The sequence below is a fragment of the Trachypithecus francoisi genome, unplaced genomic scaffold (genome assembly GCF_009764315.1).
Source record: "Trachypithecus francoisi isolate TF-2019V2 unplaced genomic scaffold, Tfra_2.0 Lachesis_group4, whole genome shotgun sequence".
In the NCBI taxonomy this organism is placed as follows: Eukaryota; Metazoa; Chordata; class Mammalia; order Primates; family Cercopithecidae; genus Trachypithecus; species Trachypithecus francoisi.
In genome coordinates, this window is record NW_022681469.1 from 119,608,390 (window position 1) to 119,630,881 (window position 22,492).

General features: G+C 52.4%; 1 protein-coding gene across 3 annotated transcripts in view; it reads left to right on the forward strand.

Annotated features, from left to right (window-relative positions):
- The window catches only part of CLIP2 (CAP-Gly domain containing linker protein 2), a 109,412-nt gene that overhangs the window by 65,418 nt on the left and 21,502 nt on the right, over nucleotides 1-22,492 (forward strand). For 2 of the 3 annotated variants that reach the window (XR_004432864.1, XM_033192890.1), the window contains exons 7-11: nucleotides 144-247; nucleotides 4,324-4,384; nucleotides 12,019-12,123; nucleotides 15,274-16,209; nucleotides 20,430-20,487. Coding sequence is in view for 2 of the 3 variants with exons in the window: in XM_033192890.1 (XP_033048781.1) it covers nucleotides 144-247; nucleotides 4,324-4,384; nucleotides 12,019-12,123; nucleotides 15,274-16,209; nucleotides 20,430-20,487 (1,264 nt within the window). In the remaining variant the exon portion in view is untranslated. The remainder of the gene's footprint in view (nucleotides 1-143; nucleotides 248-4,323; nucleotides 4,385-12,018; nucleotides 12,124-15,273; nucleotides 16,210-20,429; nucleotides 20,488-22,492) is intronic. The other variant, XM_033192891.1, reaches the window with a different exon arrangement.

The window sequence follows — 22,492 nt, forward strand, 5'->3', positions numbered from 1 at the left end:
GCATGCCCGGCAGGTGCCAGCAGGGAAGTCGGGGTGACTGGGGTTCCAGGCCCGGCTCCTTGCCTCTCTCCCACTACACTCCCAACGTGGACCCCACACCCCAGAGCATGCTGACCCTGTTTTGGCCTTCCTCGGGGGCTCAGTATGTTGCAGAAGCCGAGGAAAAGCTGCAGCGAGCCCGGTTGCTGGTGGAGAGCGTGCGGAAAGAGAAGGTGGACCTGTCCAACCAGCTGGAGGAGGAGAGGAGGTACGTGCTGGCCCACCCTCACCCTGGGAGGACATTCTCCCTGATCCCCCTTAAGGAGGACGAGGAAGAGGGCAGGTTTGAGAACTGCAGACCCAGGTTCCAGTCCTGCCCCTGCCACCGCCTGGCTGCATCACCCTGGACTGGTGACATGAGCTCTTGGGCCTCAGTCTTCCCATCTGTAAAGTGAGGTACTGGTCCTGTCTTCTGCAGGCCGTTGGAAGAACTCTTCATATAACTGGAGTAAAGCACCCAGCATGGTGCCAGGCACAGAGGGAAACCACATATTTAAACTTTTTTTGAAACAGGGTCTCACCAGGCTGGAGTATAGAGCCATGATCACAGCTCACTGCAGCCTTGACCTCCCGGGTTCAAGCGATCCTCCCATCTCAGCCTCCTGGGTAGCTGGGATCACAGGCGTCCCCCACCACACCTGGTTAATTTTTATATTTGTTGTAGAGATGGGGTTTGGGCATGTTGGCCAGGCTGGTCTCGAACTCCTGACCTCAGGCTCTCCACCCTCCTCAGCCTCCCAAAGTGCAGGCATGAACTGTTGCGCCCGGCCTTGGAACACCACATTTGTTCATTGCATAGAGTTCATTGTTCCTGCACTCTCCAGCAGAATATTGAGAAGATAATAGCTGGCAGCGGTGGAAGGGAGGTTGGTTATCACACCAGGTGTCCCTGGGGAGCCACGCTCCGGGAAGAAGGTTAAATGTCCCACCCCTCCACTGTTCACACAGTGCGCCCCTCCCCAACCCAGGGCTGAGACCGTGGGTGGAACTCACAGCTCCTATCCTGGGACTCCATTTCTGTTTTTGTTTTTGGGTTTTTTTGTTTTTTGTTTCCTTCCTTCCTTCCTTCCTTCCTTCCTTCCTTCCTTCCTTCCTCCCTCCCTCCCTCCCTCCCTCCCTCCTTTTCTTCCTTCCCTCCCTTCTTTCTTTTAGATGGAGTCTTGCTCTTGTTGCCCAGGCTGGAGTGCAGTGCTGCAATCTCGGCTCACTGCAATCTCCACCTCCCAGGTTCAAGTGATTCTCCTGCCTCAGCCTCCTGAGTAGCTGGGATTACAGGCGTGTGCCACCATGCCCGGCTTATTTTTGTATTTTTAGTAGAGACGGGGTTTCACCATATTGGCCAGGCTGGTCTCGAACTCCTGACCTCGAGTGATCCACCCGCCTCAGCCTCCCAAAGTGCTGGGATTACAGCCGTGAGCCACCGTGCCCGGCCTCCTTTATTTTTCTCTTTTGAGAAAACAGTACAGTCTTGCTCTGTCACTCAGGCTGGAGTGCAGTAGCTTGGCCATGGCCCAATGAAGCCTCAATCTCCCGGACTCATGCAATCCTCCCACCTCAGCCTCCCAGGTAGCTAGGACTATAGGCACACACCATCATGCACAGCTAATTTTTTGTATCCATTCCCATTTTACACACCAGGAAGCTGAGGCTAAGAGAAACAGCAGCCAAGGGACTCCTGAAACGCCCTGTGTCCAGGTGTCAGCCCTGGGCTGCATGCTTCGCTGGTGTCATCGCTTTCAGTGCCACAACTGGCCAGGTGCAGTGGCTCACACCTGTAATCTCAGCACTTTGGGAGGCCAAGGCGGGCGGATCACCTGAGGTCAGGAGTTAGAGACCGGCCTGAACAACATGGTGAAACCCCATCTCTACTAAAAACACGAAAATTAGCCAGGCGTGGTGGTGGGCGCCTGTAATCCCAGCTACTCGGGAGGCAGAGGCAGGAGAATCACTTGAACCCCAGAGGTGGAGGTTGCAGTGAGCTGAGATAGCGCCACTACAGTCCAGCTGGGTGACAGAGCGAGACTCTGCCTCAAAAAAAAAAAAAAAAAAAAAGGCACAAGCGGGACCCATCTCCCTTGCAGCCCTCCAACCAAAGACACCAGGCGGCAGGGACTCTGGCCGACTCGGTCCTGGGTCACCTCCTCGTAGGACACAAAGCTGACAGTGGACAGAGGTTTGCCTTGGCCCAGGATCCTCTTTACCTCCTAGATGATGCCCAGATACCTACATCTCCCTCCCCTGTCCCCAGGCAGCAGCCAGCCCCATCCCCAGCACCCCTACTTGGGTCTGTTCTGTGAGCTTTCAGCTAGCACCTGTGCTCCATAAGCTGTTGATACTGTCGGATTCAGGGAGATGAGGGTGTATTTATATCTGCCTGAGACAGCCGTAGGGGCCCACACATCTGGTTCCCATGGCAACGTGCCTGACACCAACAAACAAACACTGATCTTTTTTTTCTTTTTTTTTTTTTTTAAGATGGAGTCTTGCTCTGTCACCCAGGCTGGAGTACAGTGGTGTGATCTTGGCTCACTGCAACCTCCACTTCCGGGTGCAAGCAATTCTCCTCCTGCCTCAGCCTCCTGAATAGCTGGGATTACAGGCTCATGCCACCATGCCTGGCTAATTTTTATATTTTTAGTAAAGATGGGGTTACACCATGTTGCCCAGGTTGGTCTTGAACTCCTGGACTCAAGTGATCCGCCTGCCTCGGCCTCCCAAAGTGCTGGGATTACAGGCACGAGCCACTGTGCTCAGCCACAAACACAGATCTTGAAGGCATCATGGAGTTGTGTTCAGAAGGGGCCTGGGTGGAAGTCTCTGTATTGTCCTGCGCTTGCTGTGTGGCCTTGGGCAGGTCCCTTGCCCTCTCTGGGCCTCATTCCTCATTGCTATGCTGAGAGCTGTTAGGAAGCCCTAGGAAGAGCAGCTTTGAGTTTTTTTTTTTTTTTTTTTTTCTGAGACAGAGTTTTGCTCTTGTTGCCCAGGCTGGAGTGCAATGGTGCAATCTTGGCTCACCGCAACCTCTGTCTCTTGGATTCAAGCGATTCTCCTGCCTCAACCTCCTGAGTAGCTGAGATTACAGGCATGCGCCACCATGCCCAGCTAATTTTGTATTTTTAGTAGAGACAGAGTTTCTCCATGTTGGTCAGGCTGGTCTCAAACTCCCGACCTCAGGTGATCCGCTTGCCTCGGCCTCCCAAAGTTTTGGGATTATGGGCGTGAGCCACCATGCCTGGCCCAGCTTTGAGCTCCTATGTGTGGCTGTAAGGTGGAGTGGACCTGTGTCTCTCCCCTGCGCTGTCTTGACAGGTGTGTGGCTGAGTGTGTCTCCCTGAGGGCAGCCCTGAATGCCTGGACATTCCACATCCAGGGGCAGTCCTGAGAGTGGGGATTGGGCCTCTGGCCCCCAATTTTGAGGCCTGTGATGAGAACGGGATCAACAGCAAAGGAAGCCCACTTTCCCCCTCTCCTTTCCTTCCTCCCCACAGCTTGTTCCTTGTGGGTGTCTGTTCCCCGCAGTGATGAAAACAGTGTTGTCAGCTGGGCGTGGAGGCTCACGCCTGTAATCCCAGCACTTTGGGAGGCTGAAGTGGGCGGATCAGTTGAGGCCAGGAGTTTGAGACCAGTCTGGCCAACATGGCAAAACCCCGTCTCTACTAAAAATACAAAAATTTTGTATTGAGGTTGCGTGCCCAGTGGCGCATGCCTGTAATCCCAGCTACTTGGGAAGCTGAGGCAGGAGAATCGCTTGAACCCGGGAGGCAAAGGCTTCAGTGAGCCGAGATCATGCCACTGCACTCCAACCTGGGCAACAGAGGGAGACTCTGTCAAAAAGAAAGACAGAGAGAGAGAGAGAGAGAGAAAGGGAGGGAGGGAGGAAGGGAGGGAGGGAGGGAAGGAAGGAAGGAAGGGAGGGAGGGAGGGAAGGAAGGGAGGGAGGAAGGGAGGAAGGGAGGGGAAGGGGAAGGAAGGAAGAAAGGAAAGAAAACAATGTTGTCACTCACATCCCCGGGCCACCCTGTCCTTTATTTTATTTCCCCCACCCTGAGGAGGAAGGGTGTTGCCTTAAACACTCCCATTCTGGAGTTATTTGTAGTTCTTCCTAGAGTGCAGGACAGCAGGTTGGGAGGTCTAGAGCTTTCCAGGACTGTGGGCCATTTTGATGGGCTTGCCTCTGGACTGTGGGCCATTCTGATGGCCTGCCTCTTCTCCGCTGTTGCTCACTCGGTGAATCCTGTTGCTCTGGGCAAAGACAGGTCAGCTACCTCTTTCCCTCCCCTGCAGGAAGGTGGAGGATCTGCAGTTCCGCGTGGAGGAGGAGTCCATCACCAAGGGAGACCTGGAGGTAACAGTCAGAGGCTCCTTCCCTGGGCACTCTCTGCACCAGTCCCTGGCCCCTGCTAGGGCAGATAGTCATGAGGTCCAGCAGCAACTCCAGGACCCTGGGGGAAGGGGCTGGTTGGGGGAAAATGGGGAATGATCAAAGGTCTAGTGTCTGAGGTGTGAGTAGCTCAGCCCCAGGAGCCCCCCCAGGGAAGCTGTGCTCCCTGTGTCAGCAGCTGGATGGGGTGGGCAGGATGAACCCAGGGCAGGGCAGATGGAGGGCTGGGCCCCAGGATAGAGTGGCTGAGGTCCCTTGTCCCTTCTTCTTAGGCAGTAGCCCTGAAGGTGCCCCTTCGTTCATCTTGGATTCCAGGTAAAATTTTGGCTGAAAGTAGTTTGCTGAGTCACAGAATTTGTAGGTAGGAAAACTGAGGCTCAGAGACCAATGGAGCTGGGCATGGTGGCTCACACCTATAATCCCAGCACTTCAGGAGGCCAAGGCAGAGGATCACTTGAGCCCAGGAGTTCAAGACCAGCCTGGGCAACGTAGCAAGACCACATCTCTACAAAAAATTTAAAAAGCCGAGCTTGGTCATGTGCACCTGTGGTCCCAGCTACTTGGGGAGGCTGAGGCTAGAGGATCGCTTGAGTCTGGGAGATGGAGGCTCCAGTGAGCTATGATTGTACCTGTGCTTTTTTTGTTTTTTGTTTTGTTTTGTTTTGCTTTGTGTGTGTGTGTGTGTGTGAGACTGTCTCAAAAAAAAAAAAAAAATGGATGTTGGGGCACAACCAGGCGTCAGAGCCTCAGCCCAGCTCGGCATGTTCTGATTAAGTTTCCCTCTTAGCCAAGGGGCAGGCCATGTGGTTGCTCCTGGCTGACTTTTCCATTGGCAGCTGCTCTCCTGCAGGGGTTGGATGGGGTTCTGGGAAAAGCACCTCTGTTTGCCAGGAACAGAGACCCCTTGTGCCAGCTGCAGTCACCATGGGGGCTTACTGAAGGGCTGTAGGAAAGGTCACAGCAGGGCAGGCCGTTTAGGGGACTGGAGCCAGAAGCAGCATCAGGAGCTAAGCCCATCCATGTGCCCCTTGCTCGGGGCCTCCCTCCCATCTGTGTCTGGGGTCAGGCTCCTGTCTGTTTCCCACTGTGTCTCCCAGCTTGCTCTTCTCCCAGCCCCGCCCACTACCTACCAGCTGTCATCGAGAGAGGCTCTGATTGGTCCCAGTGATAGCCAATGGGCTGGCTGGCTCTGGATAGGGGTCCACCCCGGATCCAATCGGCCCTGGCCGGGATAGGCAGAAGGCGGGACAGACAGTGACAGACAGCTAATTCAGTCCAAAGGGTTGCAGAATCCTCACTCGACGTTTTATTGTACCAAACTGAATTGTGATCACATTCATGGCAACCAGAAGGCAAAATGACCAAAGTCCCACTCATCCCTTCATCATCCTCACCCTTTTATTTTTGGACACAGGCTCTCACTCTGTTGCCCAGACTGGAGTACAGTGGCACGATCTGGGCTCACTGAAGCCTCCACTTCCTGGGCTCAAGTGAGGCTTTGCCTCAGCCTCTCAAGTAGCTGGGACTACAGGCGTGTGCCCCCACACCAGGCTAATTTTTTTTTTTTTTTTTTTTGGTAGAGGCGGGGTATCACTATGTTGCCCAAATGGGTCTCAAACTCCTAGGTTCAAGCAATTCTCCTGCCTCGGCCTCCCAAAGGGCTGGGATTACATGCATGAGCCATCACATCTGGCCCCCACCCATCTTAAAAGTCAGAAATAAAAACCAGAGCCCCTCCTTGACCTCCTGGTCCCCTCCAGCTTTGTCACCCCACCTCTCTGCCTGCCTTTATTGCAGAACTCCTCAGGAGTTTATCAGGCTCATGGTCTTCCCTCCTGTCCACACTCCCCCAGCTGCACAATGAGACGCCCCCATTCCAACTCCCCCGTCTCTTCTGCTGGCTTCTCCTCCTTCCTGTTCTCTGAACACTGGCGCATCCAAGAGCTCAGTCCCAGGCCCTTCACCCCTTGTCCACACTCGCCCTGAGAGCTTCCAGACTGTGGCCTCTGTGCCCTGGATGAGTCCCTATGAGTCCCACAGTCTTCCCCAAGCTCCCTCTACCATGCCCACTTGACATCTCCACCCAATTGAGGAAGAAGTAAGCACCTGTATCAATTTCCTGGGGCTGCAGTAACGCATGGCCGCAAATGTGTGGCTTAAAACAATACAAACATATGCCCTCGAAGTTCTGGAAGCCAGAAGTCTAAAATCAAGGCTGGGCGCGGTGGCTCATTCCTGTAATCCCAACACTTTGGGAGGCCAAAGCAGGCGGATCACTTGAGGTCAGGAGTTCTAGACCAGCCTGGCCAATGTGGTGAAACACTGCCTCTACTAAAAATACAAAATTAGTTGGGCATGGTGGTGGGTGCCTGTAATCCCAGCTACTCTGGAGACTTGAACTCGGGAGGCGGAGGTTACGGTGAGCCAAGATTGCACCACTGTACTTCAGCCTGGACAGCAGAGTGAGACTCCTTCTCAAAAAAAGAAAAAAAAAAAGTCTGAAATCAGTGTTGGAGAATCTATTCCAATCTAGCTTCCAGTAGGATTGCTGGCAGCTCTTGGTGTTCCTTGGCCTGTATAACTGCATCAGGCCAGTCCCTGCCTCCTGTCACTTTGCCACCTTCCCTTTGTGGCATTTCACTTGACCATCTTATGGAGACAGCAGTCACTGGATTTAGGGCCCACTCTAATCCAATCCTAATCCAATATGACCTCATTTTAACTAACTACATGTGCAAGACCCTATTCCAAACAAGGTCACATTCATTCTTTATTTTGTTTGATTTTTATAGAGATGGGATCTCGCTATATTGCCCAGGCTGGTCTCAAACTTCTGAGCTCAAGCGATCCTCCCACCCTAGCCTCTCAAAATTCTGGGATTATAGGTGTGAACCACCATGCCTGGCTAAGGTCACATCCTGAGGTTCTGAGTGGGCATGAAATTTAAGAGGACACTATTCAACCCAGGACTGCAGCCCAAATGGAACATGTCCTAACCACATCTATCCAGGCCTCCCCTAACACCACCCCCCTTACAGTTCCCATCTCAGGAATTGGCCCCCAAATCCACACAGTTGGCTGGGCATGGTGGCTCACACCTGTAATCCCAGTGCTTTGGGAGCCTGATACAGGAAGACTGCTTGAGCCCAGGAGTTTTAGATCAGCCTGGGCAACATAGCAAGCCCCTGTTTCTACAAAAAATATAAAAAAATAAGGCAGGCATGGTGGCACATGCTTGTAATCCAAGCACTTTGGGAAGCCAGGGCGGGAGAATTGATTAAGCCCAGGAGTTTGAGACCAGCCTGGGCAACATAGGGAAACCTTGTCTCTACCAACAATGGAAAAATTATCCAGGTATGGTAATGCATGCCTATGGTCCCAGCTACTTGGGAGGCTGAGGTGGGAGGATCGCTTGAGCCCGGACAGCTGAGGCTGCAGTGAGCTGTGATCACACCACTGCACTCCAGCCTGGGCAACAAAGCAAGAGCAAGACCTTGTCTCAAAAAATAAAGGCTGGGCGTGGTGGCTCACGTCTGTAATCACAGCACTTTGGGAGACCGAGGCGGGCGGATCATGAGGTCAGGAGTTTGAGACCAGCCTGACCAACATAGTGAAACTCCATCTCTACTAAAAATACAAAAAATTAGCCGGGCGTGGTGGTGGGTGCCTGTAATCCCAGCTACCCAGGAGGCTTGAGATAGGAGAATTGCTTGAACCTGGGAGGCGGAGCTTGCAGTGACCTGAGATTGTGTCATTGCACTCCAGCCTGGGCGACAGTGCGAGACTCGTCTCAAAAATAAATAAATAAATAAAATAAAAGTTAAAAAATTTAAAAAATAGAAAACAAAAAATTCCTTTTGACCTTGTCTCCAAAATGACGCACATACCCACAGCTGCCTCCCTGAGCCAGGCCCCATGCCATAGATAGCCCTCTCCTTAGTCTTCTGTTCCTCCAAAGTCCATTCTCCACACTGAATCTAATCTTTTTTTTTAATATCTATTTCATTTTTAATGTTGGAAATTTTTAAGCCTATACAAAAATAGAGAAGACAGTATAATGACCTTTCATTTACCCATCACTCAGCTTCAACAGTTACCAACTCACCGCCAGTCTTATTTCAGGCATGCCCTGACCCAGGGCCCCCTCCCACATCCCACACGTCATATGGCCAAATATTTTAAAAATGTAAATCAGACCGGGTGCGGTGGCTCACACCTGCAATCCCAATACTTGGGAGGTAGAGGTGGAAGGGTTACTTGAGGCCAGGAGTTAGAGACCAGTCTGGGCAGCATAGTGAGACCCCATCTCCACAAAAATTAAAGTATTCTGACTGGGTGCAGTGGCTCACGCCTATCATCCCAGCACTTTGGGAGGCCAAGGCAGGTGGATCACTTGAGGTCAGGAGATTCAGACCAGCCTGGCCAACATGGTGAAACCCTGTCTCTACTAAAAATACAAAAATTAGCTGGGCGTGGTGGTGGGCACTAGTAATCCCAGCTACTCAGGAAGCTGAGACAGGAGAATCACTTGAGCCCAGGAGGCGGAGGTTGCAGTGAACCAAGATCATGCCACTGCACTCCAGCCTGGGCAACAGAGTGAGACTCTGTCTCAAAAACAAGTAGAAACAAAGAAACAAAATAAATAAAATAAAAAATTCACCAGGCATGGTAGCACATGCCTGTAGTCCCAGCTACTTGGGAGGCTGAGGCAGGAGGATCCTTTGAGTCCAGGAGGTTGAGGCTACAGTGAGCTATGATGGCGCCACTGCACTCCAGCCTGGGTGACAGAGCAAGACCCCATCTCTAAAAATAAATAAATAAAAAGTTTAAAAATATGGCTGGGTGTGGTGGCTCACGCCTGTAATCCGAGCACTTTGGGAAGCCAAGGTGGGCGGATCATTCGAGGTCAGGAACTCCAAACCAGCCTGGCTAACATGGCGAAACCCCATCTCTACTAAAAGTACAAAAATTAGCTGGGCATGGTGGCACTCACCTGTAATTCCAGCTACTCGGGAGGCTAAGGCAGGAGAATCGCTTGAACCCAGGAGGCTGAGGTTGCTGAGGCAGGCTTCTACCACTGCACTCCAGCCTGGGTGACAGAGCGAGACTCGGCCTCAAAAAAAAAAAGAAAAACTAATTTAAAAATAACAATGTAAATCAGATCCTGCCCCTTTCCTGCTGACACACCTAGCACTGCGACATTAGATATCATCTGGGCTCTGTAGAGTGGGCCAGAGAAGCAGAGAAGACCCCCAGGGCCCAACCCCCTCCACCCCCCCACCCCGCCACCTTGTCCCAGCCCTGTCTCACACCCCTGCCCCTAAGTTATCATACACCAGGCTTTTCTGTTTCTGGAACACCAGAAGTTGTGTCTTGCCTCTGAGCTTTTGTACATGCTAGTTCCCCTGCCTGAAACACTTGTGCCTCTTCCTCTGGCGCCTGCCTTGTACAAGGAGTCCTTCTTGTCCTTCAGGACTCACTATAAATTACATGTTTCCTCTATTTCACCTTCATTCCAGTTACTCTCTCCCCAGTGCTCTGTTCATAGTGCACATCACAATCTGGAATGATCTTCACTATTCTTTTATGGTTTGCATCCCCCTCCACTCCCAGAATATAAACCCTTTGAGGGGCCAGGCGTGGTGACTCACATCTGTAATCCCAGCACTTTGGGAGGCTGAGGCGGGCAGATCACCTGAGGTCAGGGGTTCGAGATCAGCCAACATGGTGAAACCCCGTCTCTACTCAAAAATACAAAAATTAGCTGGGCATGATGGTAGGCACCTGCAATCCCAGCTACTTGGGAGGCTGAGGCTGGAGAATCACTTGAACCTGGTAGGTGGAGGTTGCAGTGAGCCACGATTGCACCACTACATTCCAGCCTGGGTGAAAGAGGGAAACTCTGTCTCAACAAAAAAAAAAGAAAGAAAGTGAGAGGAGGAGTCCTTTGGAGTGGGACCAAATGAAGTTGCCCTTGAAACTGGGAAGCTGGAGGCTTTTTCTTGCCTGTGCGGGCTACTGGTTCAGTGTGTAGGATCATGCACCATCTATGAGGGTTCCAGGCAGGGCTGTTGTGCCCACCGACAGGGATGGAGTGGCTGGGATGGAGCTTGTGATTTTCTGGAAGAGACATGCTGACTTCTTCTTGGCACTGGAACATGCTGCCAGGAGGGAGGCGGGAGAGGCGCGGGAGGGAGGGAGAGGAGAGAAAGAGAGAGGGAGGGAGACAGAGAGGGGAGAGAGGAAGGGAGAGTGAGGGGGGAAAAGAGAAGGGGAGGGGGAGAAAACGAGGGAAGGAGAGAGACAGGGAGGGGAATGGAAAGAAAGAGGGTGGGAGAGAGGGATAAAGAAAGAAGGAGGGAGAGAGACCGGGGTGGGGTGGGGTGGGGAGAAAGGAGAAAGTGGGAAGGAGAAGGGAGAGAGAGAAATGGAAGGAGAGAGGAGAGGAGAGAGAGAACCTTTTTTTTGTTGTTCCTTAAGGAAAATTCAAGAAATAAAATAGGCCAAAGGACATAATCATCTCAATGTCTCTTAATGAATTGCAGGAGTATTTCTAATCAGGTGATGTCCATTTACACCTTCCCCAATGGACAAGCTTCCGGGGTTTTATTACAGGTTTCACACCTGGATGCTGTTTCGCTAAGCCCCACCCCTTCAGAACTGCCCTGTAGCTGCTTTAACCCCTTCTCTCCTGGAGTATAAAGAGGGCCCTCTGGCTTCTCCCTAAGATAAACTTGGGTCTCCAAACCGCTCCAAATGTCCTCACCCTCCCCAGCTTCCCTTCCAAGATCTGTTATGTGAAATGCAAAAGCCAGTCTTGACACCCTGAGAATGCTGGCCTTTGTCAGCAGATGAAGTGGATATTGTCGAGCTGGAACAAAAGTGCCCTTGTGATTTATGGAGACCAGGCGTCCTCTGTGGGGTCCGGGGGGGGGGTGGGCACCAATGGGGCCCGGTGGTGGGAGGCACAGCCCAGCCTCCACCAAGGAGGCTGGGGCCAAGAGAATCGCGAGGGGTCGGGTACATTTTGGAAACATCTTTCGTGTTATGGGTTCTTGCACTTTTAGCACAGTCCTGGGGGGATGTCGAGCGGGAATCCCAGGGTCCTTTATTTATTCCTCATCCTGGGGGTCTCCTGTGTGCAGGATGCTTTGCCTACAACCAGTGACAGCCTGCAGGGGAACAGGAACAGGATGGGCCCCTCTCCAGGAGCGGGTCCTTGAAGAGGACCTTCAAGGTCAAGGGCTGCTAGTTGGGGGTGGGGGGGTGACAGAAAAGAAGCGAGGTGCCCATTGCTACCCCAAGTAGGGGCCGGCGAGGGAGGATGGCTGCAGCCCACCCCCCGCCCTGCACTGACCCAGCCGGGACACAGCAAGGGGTGGGCATCAGGCCCCACGCCCCTCGCCTCCCCAGACTTTCTCTTTCCCTGAGCAATTCTGGCTCATGAATCTACTCTCCTCGCCTTGTTCACGGAAGATGACGCCTCCTCTCTCTCTCTCTCTCTCTCTTTCTCTCTCTCTCCGGCTTCTTCTTCCCTGTGCCCCCCTCCCTGCGTCCCCGCCCCCCACCCCCTACCGTGTCCACCCTGGGTGGACCAGACCCAGACGCAGCTGGAGCACGCGCGCATTGGGGAGCTGGAACAGAGCCTGCTACTGGAGAAGGCGCAGGCCGAGCGGCTGCTCCGAGAATTAGCGGACAACAGGGTAACCGCACCACCGCGCCACCGCACCCGCCTGGCCCGCCAGCCACCTTGCCCTTTGATGCCCTCTCCGGCTTCTCTGTTTCATTATTGACTCTCTTTCTTTAGCTGCTATCATCTTTTTTTTTTTTTCTTTTGCATCCCCTTGGAGGAGGGAAGTCAAGATTTAGAAATGTGCTTATGTGGCCGGGCGCGGTGGTTCACGCCTGTAATCCCAGCACTTTGGGAGGCCAAGGAGGGTGGATCACCTGAGGTCAGGAGTTCGAGACCAGCCTGGCCAACATGGTGAAACCCCATCTCTACTAAAAATACAAAAATTAGCTGGGCGTAGTGGCTCATGCCCATGATCCCAGCTACTCGGGAGGCTGAGGCAGGAGAATCGCTTGAACCCAGGAGTGGAGGTTGCAGTGAGCTGAGATCATGCCACTGCATTCCAGCCTGGGTGACAGAGCAAGACTCCGCCTCAAAAACAAAGCAAAACAAAAAGAAATGTGCATATGTTCCCCGGTTCAGTGTTGCTTATTGGGGTGGAGTTGGGGGGCGGGGGTGGTCTTTGTTTTTTGAGACTTGGCTTCCTAGCTCATGGCCCCAGCAGCTGAGAACGTCCTGTGAGACCCCCCAATCCCCCCGCCCCGATGCATTGCCACGACAAAGTGTTGGGACCCTTGGGAATGTCCCGCCCTATGGAGGCAGACCCAGAAACCACTGATCCGTGCCTCCTGTCTCCCCAGCTGAGGAGGCTGGGGAGAGGAAAGAGGTCAGGAACTACAAATCTCTTCCCAGATTCTCTCGCCCAGAGAGCCTGAAACATGGGGGCAGGAGGGGCTGGGCTGAAGGACCTGGGGCTGAGGAAGTGGTGGGACTTTTGGGGGAGCGGAGGTGTCCCCAGGGAATGGGGCTATGATGGGTTCCGGAGCCATGGAACAGCTCTGCATGTGGGTGAGGCTTCCAGAGTCCTAGGGCATGGTTCTGAGTCCCTGTTCCAGGCCCCGCAGTCCCCTCCAGGCTTACCATGCACGCCTGGGACCCGGCACTCTGCAGGCATTCATATCCGAACAGCCGGCCGGCCCCCGAGCAGTCCCCCTGAGAGGAAGCTAAAACAGGCAGCAAGTGATCACTGGAAAAGCACCCCGTAAACAGTATGTAGCGTGGAAGGAGCAGTGGTCAGTTTCTGCACGTTGGCCTCAGTGCACAAGTGGTTGTTTGCATGTGTGCAGGTGTCCGGAGACACACAGTGTCCATTTGCACACACTGGCCATTGCTCAGTGACCATGTGCTTGTACAGTACACACTCATGTGCATGAAGACTGAACGCACAAACTGACCCAGTCACCGTGGATAAGCAGGAGCCCTCCAAATACATCTTGAACTGGGGTTCAATCTGATGAAAACACACAAACAGGGCTGGGCGTGGTGGCTCACACCTGTAATCCCAGCGCTTTGGGAGGCCAAAGTGGGTGAATCACCTGAGGTCATCTGAGGTCAGGAGTTCAAGACCAGCCTGACCAACATGGTGACACCCCATTTCTATTAAAAATACAAAAATTAACTGGGCGGGGTGGTACACACCTGTAGTCCCAGCTACTTGAGAGGCTGAAACAGGAGAATCATTTGAACTGGGGAGGTGGAGGTTGTAGTGAGCCGAGATCGCGCCACTGCACTCCAGCCTGGGCAAGAGAGTGAGACTCCATCTCAAAAAAAACAAAAACCGAAAAACAAAACAAAAATAGGTTTATTGAACTAAAGGATACCTTCAGAAATAAAATGTTTAAAGCTTGTAATAGATTTAAAGCTTGAAAATATCTCATTTTCTTATCTATGACCATCAACATGATCAAGGTGGTTTTTTGGAGAATGGAGCCTCTAAGAGTTTTTTGCTGAAAGATGGGTCTGGGAGCACCTTGTTCTGCTTTAAGCATTAAACTGGACCCTTCTTGGCCACTGCCTCCAGCCAGCCCCCTGGCTGGGGACCTTCTTAGGGCAGGATAATGCAAAATTCACTTTGGCCTCTGCTCTTAACGTTAACAACAATAAAAAAATTTCTTAATAAAAATACAAAGCACTAACTCAGTTGGGCATGGTGGCTCATGCCCATAGAGTCCCAGCTGCTCTTGAGGCTAAGGCAGGAAGATTGCTTGAGCCCAGGAATTTGAGGGTGCAGTGAGCTATTATTGTGTGGCTGCACTCCAGCTTGGGCAACATAGCTAGACCCCTGTCTCTTTAAAAAAAAAAAAAAAAGGCCGGGCACGGTGGCTCAAGCCTGTAATCCCAGCACTTTGGGAGGCCGAGACAGGCGGATCACGAGGTCAGGAGATCGAGACCATCCTGGCTAACACGGTGAAACCCCGTCTCTACTTAAAAAAAAAATACAAAAAAAACTAGCCGGGCGTGGTGGCGGGCGCGTGTAGTCCCAGCTACTCGGGAGGCTGAGGCAGGAGAATGGCGTAAACCCGGGAGGCGGAGCTTGCAGTGAGCTGAGATGCGGCCACTGTACTTCAGCCTGGGCGACAGAGCAAGACACCGTCTCAAAAAAAAAAAAGGCTGGGCGCTGTGGCTCACGCCTATAATCCCAACACTTTGGGAGGCCAAGGCGGGTGGATCACTTGAGGCTAGGAGTTTGAGACCAGCGTAGGCAAAAGAGTGACACGCCGTCTATACCAAAAAATACAGTAATTCCCCAGGCGCATGGTGGTGAGTGCCTGTAGTCCCAGCTACTCGGGAGGCTGAGGCAGGAGAATCGCTTGAACCTGGAAAGTGGAGGTTACAGTGAGCTGAGATCACACCACTGCATTCCAGCCTGTGTGACAGAGCAAGACTCAAAAAAAAAAAAAAAAAAGCTGTACCCTCAAGTAGGTGGTTTCTTTTAACCACCAATTTGTGCAAGCCACCTAGGTGGAGGAGTGGCGACAGTTGGCTCTGAATCTTTGGGGTACAGCCAGGGGAATCTTTCTGGATGCTGTGATGGGCAGGGCCTCTATGTCCAGCCCAGACTCAGGAGGGAGTGGGCGCCTTTCCCTTCCCATGACCACCTGCTGGGGCTGGTGTCCTCTAGTGGAGGCCCCCCGACCCCCACCATTGTGCCCTCCTTGCCTTCCAGCCAGCCAGCCAGCCAGCCAGCCAACCCGCTGATCCCTGCCTCCTTCTCTCCCCGCAGCTGACCACAGTGGCCGAGAAGTCCCGGGTGCTGCAGCTGGAGGAGGAGCTCACCCTGCGCCGCGGTGAGATCGAGGAGCTCCAGCAGTGCCTGTTGCACTCCGGCCCCCCGCCCCCGGACCACCCCGACGCGGCCGAGACCCTGCGGCTGCGGGAGCGCCTGCTCTCGGCCAGCAAGGAGCACCAGAGGGAGAGCGGGGTGCTGCGGGATAAATACGAGAAGGCCCTGAAGGCCTACCAGGTGGAGGTGGACAAGCTCCGCGCGGCCAACGAGAAGTATGCACAGGAGGTGGCAGGCCTGAAGGACAAGGTTCAGCAGGCCACCAGCGAGAACATGGGGCTCATGGACAACTGGAAATCCAAACTGGACTCGCTGGCCTCGGACCACCAGAAGTCCCTGGAGGACCTCAAAGCCACCCTGAACTCGGGCCCAGGCGCCCAGCAGAAGGAGATCGGGGAGCTGAAGGCGGTGATGGAGGGCATCAAGATGGAGCACCAGCTGGAGCTGGGTAACTTGCAGGCCAAGCATGACCTGGAGACCGCCGTGCACGTGAAGGAGAAGGAGGCCCTGCGGGAGAAGCTGCAGGAGGCCCAGGAGGAGCTGGCCGGGCTGCAGCGGCACTGGCGGGCCCAGCTGGAGGTGCAAGCCAGCCAGCACCGGCTGGAGCTGCAGGAGGCCCAGGACCAGCGCCGGGATGCCGAGCTGCGCGTGCACGAGCTGGAAAAGCTGGACGTGGAGTACCGGGGCCAGGCGCAGGCCATTGAGTTCCTCAAGGAGCAGATCTCGCTGGCCGAGAAGAAGATGCTGGACTATGAGCGGCTGCAGCGGGCAGAAGCCCAGAGCAAACAGGAGGCCGAGAGATTGCGGGAGAAGCTCCTGGTGGCTGAGAACAGACTCCAGGCTGTGGAGGCCCTGTGCTCCTCCCAGCACACCCACGTAGGCACCTGCCTGTCCTGCTGGGGCGGGAAGATCGGGCTGGAGAGGGCTTGGGCGTTTGCTGACTTCTGTTATATAGCCCAGGAAGCCATTTCCCTTGTCCCTGAGAGCATGCCTGGGGCAGTCAAGGAAGGGGTCACCTGGCCAAGGAGCTCTTTGGCCCTCTGTTAGAGGGGCAGCATGCCCCGGTGATCAGGGAGAACTGAAGCTGGTCTGAGCTGACCTGGCTGCGTCCCCCCCACAGAGCAGGCCTGGAGAGATGGGACCTCGGTGCAGAGAACGGGCTTTGATTTACCCACACATGTCTTAGGGTGCAGGGCTCCTGGGACCCAGGACCTCAGACCCTGTGCCCTGGGGCTGGCACAGACCTGAAGGGAAACTCTGCCCATCCCCCCATCTCCAACTCAGAAGCTCACCTGGGGAAGCAGTGGCAGCCCCCTTTCTGCCAGTCTTAACGAGACTTTAGCAACGGTGCCAACAAGTACTTCCCCAGAATGTGGGAGTTCCCAGAGTGGGGTCTGGAAGGCTAGAGGGGGTGGCCCTAAAGAGGTCGCTGTCACCAATGTCAATTTTGCTCCAAATCTAGAAATTCCTTAAGCATCTACCCCTTCTTCCTTCAGCTGAACCCATCCTCCCAGCCCCTCTGAGGAGGTCAACACCCAGGTGGGCTGTGCCCACTCCACCAGGGCCAGGAAGGGCCTTTTGAGTGGCTCTGGGTACCACGTCTTATGCAGGTCCTGTGTGACTCCATTTCACCTTAACACCCTTAGATTGATACTGGCTGCATTTCACAGGTGAGCAAACCAAGACTTTCCCAGATCCCCAGCCTCTCAGTGGCAGAGATCTCCAACCCCACTGCCTGTGGGGCTGACAGAGGGTACCCAAGATGACAGGAATTAATTCGTAGGAGGGATGGCTAGCAGCAGACTCTTGCCTGCATGCAAATTGTACTCAGGGATTGTTGAGTTTCCAGTTCCCTCACGTACATTATTTTTATTTTTATTTTTATTTTTGAGATAGAGTTTCACTCTTGTTGCCCAGGCTGGAGTGCAACGGTGTGATCTCAGCTCACTGCAACCTCCGCCTCCCAGGTTCAAGCAATTCTCCTGTCTCAGCCTCCCAAGTAGCTGCGATTACAGGTGTGCACCACCACGCCCAGATAATTTTTATATTTTTAGTAGAGGCAGAGTTTCACCATGTAGTCCAGGTTGATCTCAAACTCCTGACTTCAGGTGATCCACCCTCCTCAGCCTCCCAAAGTGCTAGGATTACAGGCGTAAGCCACCATCCCTGGCTTTTTCTGGTTTTGTTTTTGAGACAGGGTCTTGCTCTGTCTCCCAGGCTGCAGTGCAGTGGCATGATCATGGCTCACTGCAGTCTCAACCTCCCAGGTTTGAGTGAGCCTCCCACTTCAGCCTTCCAAGTCACTGGGACCACAGGTGTGCCCCACCATACCCAGCTAATTTTTATAGTTTTTGTAGAGACGGGGTTTCACCATGTTGCCCAGGCTGGTCTCGAACTCCTGGGCTCAAGCCATCTGCCCGCCTTTGCCTCCCAAAGTGCTGGGATTACAGGGAGGAGGTTCCGCACCTGGCCACCTTCATGTATATTCAAACCAGAATTTAGGGCCGGGTGTGGTGGCTCACACCTATAATCCCAGCATTTCGAGAGGCTGAGGCAGGAGGATTGCTTCAGGCCAGGAGACCAGCCTGGAAAACATAGTTAGACCTCATCTCTACAAAAATAAAAAATTAGCCAAGTACAGTGGTAGTGTACCTGTAGTCCCCAGCTACTGGAGGCTGAGGCAAGTGGATTACTTGAGCCTAGGGGTTTGAGGCTGCAGTGAGCTATGATTGTACCACTGTACTCCAGCCAGGCACGGTGGCTCAAGCCTGTAATCCCAGCACTTTGGGAAGCCGAGACGGGCGGATCATGAGGTCAGGAGATCGAGACCATCCTGGCTAACACAGTGAAACCCCGTCTCTACTAAAAAATACAAAAAAACTAGCCGGGCGAGGTGGCGGGTGCCTGTAGTCTCAGCTACTCGGGAGGCTGAGGCAGGAGAATGGCATAAACCCGGGAGGCGGAGCTTGCAGTGAGCTGAGATCCGGCCACTGCACTCCAGCCTGAGTGACAAAGCGAGATTCCGTCTCCAAAAAAAAGAAAAGAAACAAACAAAAAAACCCAGAATGTAGCATGTGGGCAGTAAGTTCTCAGGACTTCTGATTCCAGGGTGCTTTTTATATAAAAGGAAATCTTTCTGCATCATGCCTTGAGGTCCATTTGCAATAGCCTTCCTGCCCCTTCTCCCGGGGGGGATTTTTTTTTTTTTTTAAGCAATTGCTCTCCCAGGATCCTGGGCTGAAAGGAAAGGAAGAAACCCAAATTAGCTTATGTGCACATGGCCTGATTAGCTGCTCAGGGCAGGCAGAAACAGCCTGCAACTCAGGAACTGAATTCCCTGACAGGGAGCTTTGAGGCTGCTGTGATTCCACAGAGCATGGGGGACAGAGACCTGAGGACGCCTCCCCCAGTCACTGCCCTTCACTCATAGGTGCCCTTAGGCCAAGGAGTAGTAGTGACCTCAGAAAGCCCATCTATTGGCCAGGCGCGGTGGCTCACACCTGTAATCCCAGCTACTCGGGAGGCTGAGGCACCAGGATGGCTTGAACCCAGGAGGTGGAGGTTGCAGTGAGCCGAGATCATGCCACTGCACTCCGGCCTGGGCAACAGAGGGAGACTCCGTCTGGAAAAAAGGAAGGCCCATCTGTTGATTTTCTATACACACTGGGCTTCAGTCTAAATGCATATGTCCCCACGTTCAGAGGTTTAGGTCTAAGGACAACTGGATTTTTGGTCTCATGTAGTAAATATGGGAATTAAAAAAATTATTTTAGTGGCCGGGCACGGTGGCTCACGCCTGTGATCCCAGCACTTTGGGAGCCCGAGGCGGGCAGATCACGAGGTCAGGAGTTTGAGACCAACCTGGCCAACATAGTGAAACCCCGTCTCTACTAAAAATACAAAAATTAGCCAGGCGTGGTGGCGGGTGCCTGTAGTCCCAGCTACTCAGGAGGCTGAGGCAGGAGAATCACTTCAGAATCCAGGAGGCAGAAGTTGCAGTGAGCCGAGATCACACCACTGCACTACAGCCTGGGCGACAGAGTGAGACTCCTTCTCAAAAAATAATAATAAAATTTTTAAAAAACACAAAAATTAGCTGGGCGTGGTGGCGGGCGCCTGTAATCCCAGCTACTCGGGAGGCTGAGGCAGGAGAATCGCTTGAACCCGGGAAGCGAAGGTTGCAGTGAGCCGAGATTCTGCCACTGCACTCTAGCCTGGACATCAGGGCGAGACTCCATCTCAAAAAAAAAAAAAATATTAGTGTGTGCCTCATTACTGCATCGTATATAAATTATGATCCAAGGGGCTTAGTTCATTACAACTAATTGAGACTCAAATAGGACTTGGGATGTATGAACAGAAGTATGAGGGGCAGGATGATGGAGGTGACTGCCTACTCCGCTCTGTGCTGCCCTGATCTGCAGTGCCAGACTCTGGCTGGCTCAGAGGACAGCCAGCCTGGGCAGGAGACTGGAAACTCCTGCCAAGAGTGGCAGGGAGCCTATTGGTTGTGTTTTGACTTTTGTCATAGTGATGTGTGCCAGGCTGATTTTTTTTTTTTTAATCGGTCTTTTCTTCTTTGGCCTCTGAGTTTATTATTAAAAAGAAATGTTGGAGAGAAAGAAGCTAGCATTTAATGAAGTCCCTCCAGGAGGTGGCCCCAAGCACACGGTGCACACACTAACCCAAAGCAGCCAATGTTTGTTTGATGGATGAGAAACTGAGTCCAGAAGTCTTGTCTCTTGGAGACAGAGAAACGAATTCCCAGGACAAATTTCTGTAGGCGTCGCAGGGCAGGAGCCATCTGTTTAACATAATAAACATTTTCAACAAAGCAAGGGTAGGAGGTATTCATGTATAAGCTGCACGATCAGCCTTCAGCGGAGCTGAGTGCAGAATGGGGGTCCTCTGTTGTCAGGGAGGTCAGACTGAGGACGTCTGCACTCTCTGCGACTGCAGCAAGTCCCTGAGTCCGTCACTGAGGTCCCCCTTTGTAGGGGTAGGGCGTGCAAACTGCAGGTGTGCTTGCTGTACTGGCTGGGGCTGGGGTCAAGGGGCAGAGGCGAGCATCCCCCTTACAGGGGCTCTTTTTGCAGATGATTGAGTCGAATGACATTTCAGAGGAGACGATCAGGACGAAGGAAACTGTGGAGGGTGAGTGGCCGCTGGGCCGGGCGGGACTCTGGGCTCTGGGAAGAGGCTGGCTGGCTCTGCCTTCCTGCTGGGTCACATTTTGGTTTGCATCATCTGCCATTTGGTAAGAGTCACCTCCTGTGTGCAGTGAGCTATGTACTCCTGCAAGGGAGGAGGCCAGTTTACAGAGGGATAGGCATTGCACCAGCCTCCCAAGTTGCTGTCTTTTTTGTTTTTTTTTTTTTTAAACATTTAATGGAATATTAACCTTAATGAATTATCAAATCTTATTATTTGTTTGATTTATACTTTATTTTTATTTATTTAGTTAGTTTATACTTTATTTTTATCTATTTATTTATTTATTTTAGATGGAGTTTCACTCTGTCGCCAGGCTGGAGTGCAGTGGTGCAATCTCAGCTCACTGCAACCTCCAACTACCTGGTTCAAGCGATTCTCCTGTCTCAGTCTCCCGAGTAGCTGGGATTACAGGCATGCGCCACCATGCCCGGCTTATTTTTGTATTTTTAGTAGAGACAGGGTTTCACCATGTTGACCAGGGTGGTCTCGATCTCCTGACCTCATGATCCGCCCGCCTTGGCCTCCCAAAGTGCTGGGATTACAGGCATGAGCCACCATGCCCAGCCGGTTTAAACTTTAAAAACAGGTCTAAACTTCAAATGGTTCAAAGGGCATATGGCAAAGTATTCTCTGTTCTCTATTCTTCCCTCCCTGAAGGTGCAGTGTTAGCTTCTTTATATCCCCTTTCCAAAAATATTTTATGCAGGTACGAGCAACCAAGTGACACAAATGGTACCATACCTTCCATTCTTTCAGCTCCTTGATTTATTCCACTTAACAATGTATCTTGGAGACGGTTCCTTATCAGTAGTACATTCTTTTACAGGGTACAGAATATTCCATTGTGTGGAGGTACCATTGTGTATTTAGCTGGTTTCCAGTCTTGGTCAATTACAAAGATGGTAGATTGTTTCCAGCCTTGGTCAATTACAAACACCACTGTAGTAAATTACTTTGACTTCCATTGGGCTCAACCAATTTTAACTCCCACCAGCTGTGGTTGAAAGCCTGTTTCCCCTCAAACTCCATCAACAAAACGTTTGATCAGACTTTGTGATCTTTGCCAATCTGAAACGTAAAAGGTGCTATCTGATGTAACTTCAACTCACCTTTCTCTTACATGGATGAAGTTAAGAGGTATTTCTATTTGCATTTTTTTTTTTTAAGATGGAGTCTCACTCTGTTACCCAGGCTGGGGTGCAGCGATGCGATCTCCGCTCACCACAACCTCCACCTCCCAGGTGCAAGTGATTCTCCTGCCTCAGCCTCCCAAGTAGCTGGGACTACGGGCGCTTGCCACCATGCCCTGCTAATTTTTTTTTTTTTTTTTTTTTAGTAGAGACAGAATTTCACTATGTTGGCCAGGCTGGTCTCATACTCTTGACCTCATGATCTGCCTGCCTCGGCCTCCCAAAGTGCTGGGATTACAGGCATGAGCCACCACACCTGGCTTCTATTTGCATTTCTATTTGTGTCTTTTGACCATTTTTTCTGATTGGGTTATTGATCTTTTTGCTGATTTTTAGAAGCTCTTTATGTATGACATTGCAAACATTTCCCCGCCCCCCCTTTGTTGTTTGCTTTTTGACTTTTTTGTTATGGTGGTGTTGGCCGTGCAGATATTTTAAAAATCAGGCCAGGTACGGTGGCTCACACTTGTAATCCCAGCACTTTGGGAGGCTGAGGTAGGAGAATTGCTTGAACCCAGGAGTTCAAGACCAGTCTGGGCAACACTGAGACTCTGTCTCTACAAAAAATACCCCCGAAAAATATTAGCCAGGTATGGTGGCATGCAGCTATAGTCCCAGGTACTTGGGAAGGTGAGGCGGGAGGATCACTTGAGCCCAGGAAGTGGAGGCTGCAGTGAGCTATGATCATGATACTGCACTCCAGCCTGAGCGACACAGTGAGACCCTGTCACAAAAAAAAAAAAAAAAAAATCAAT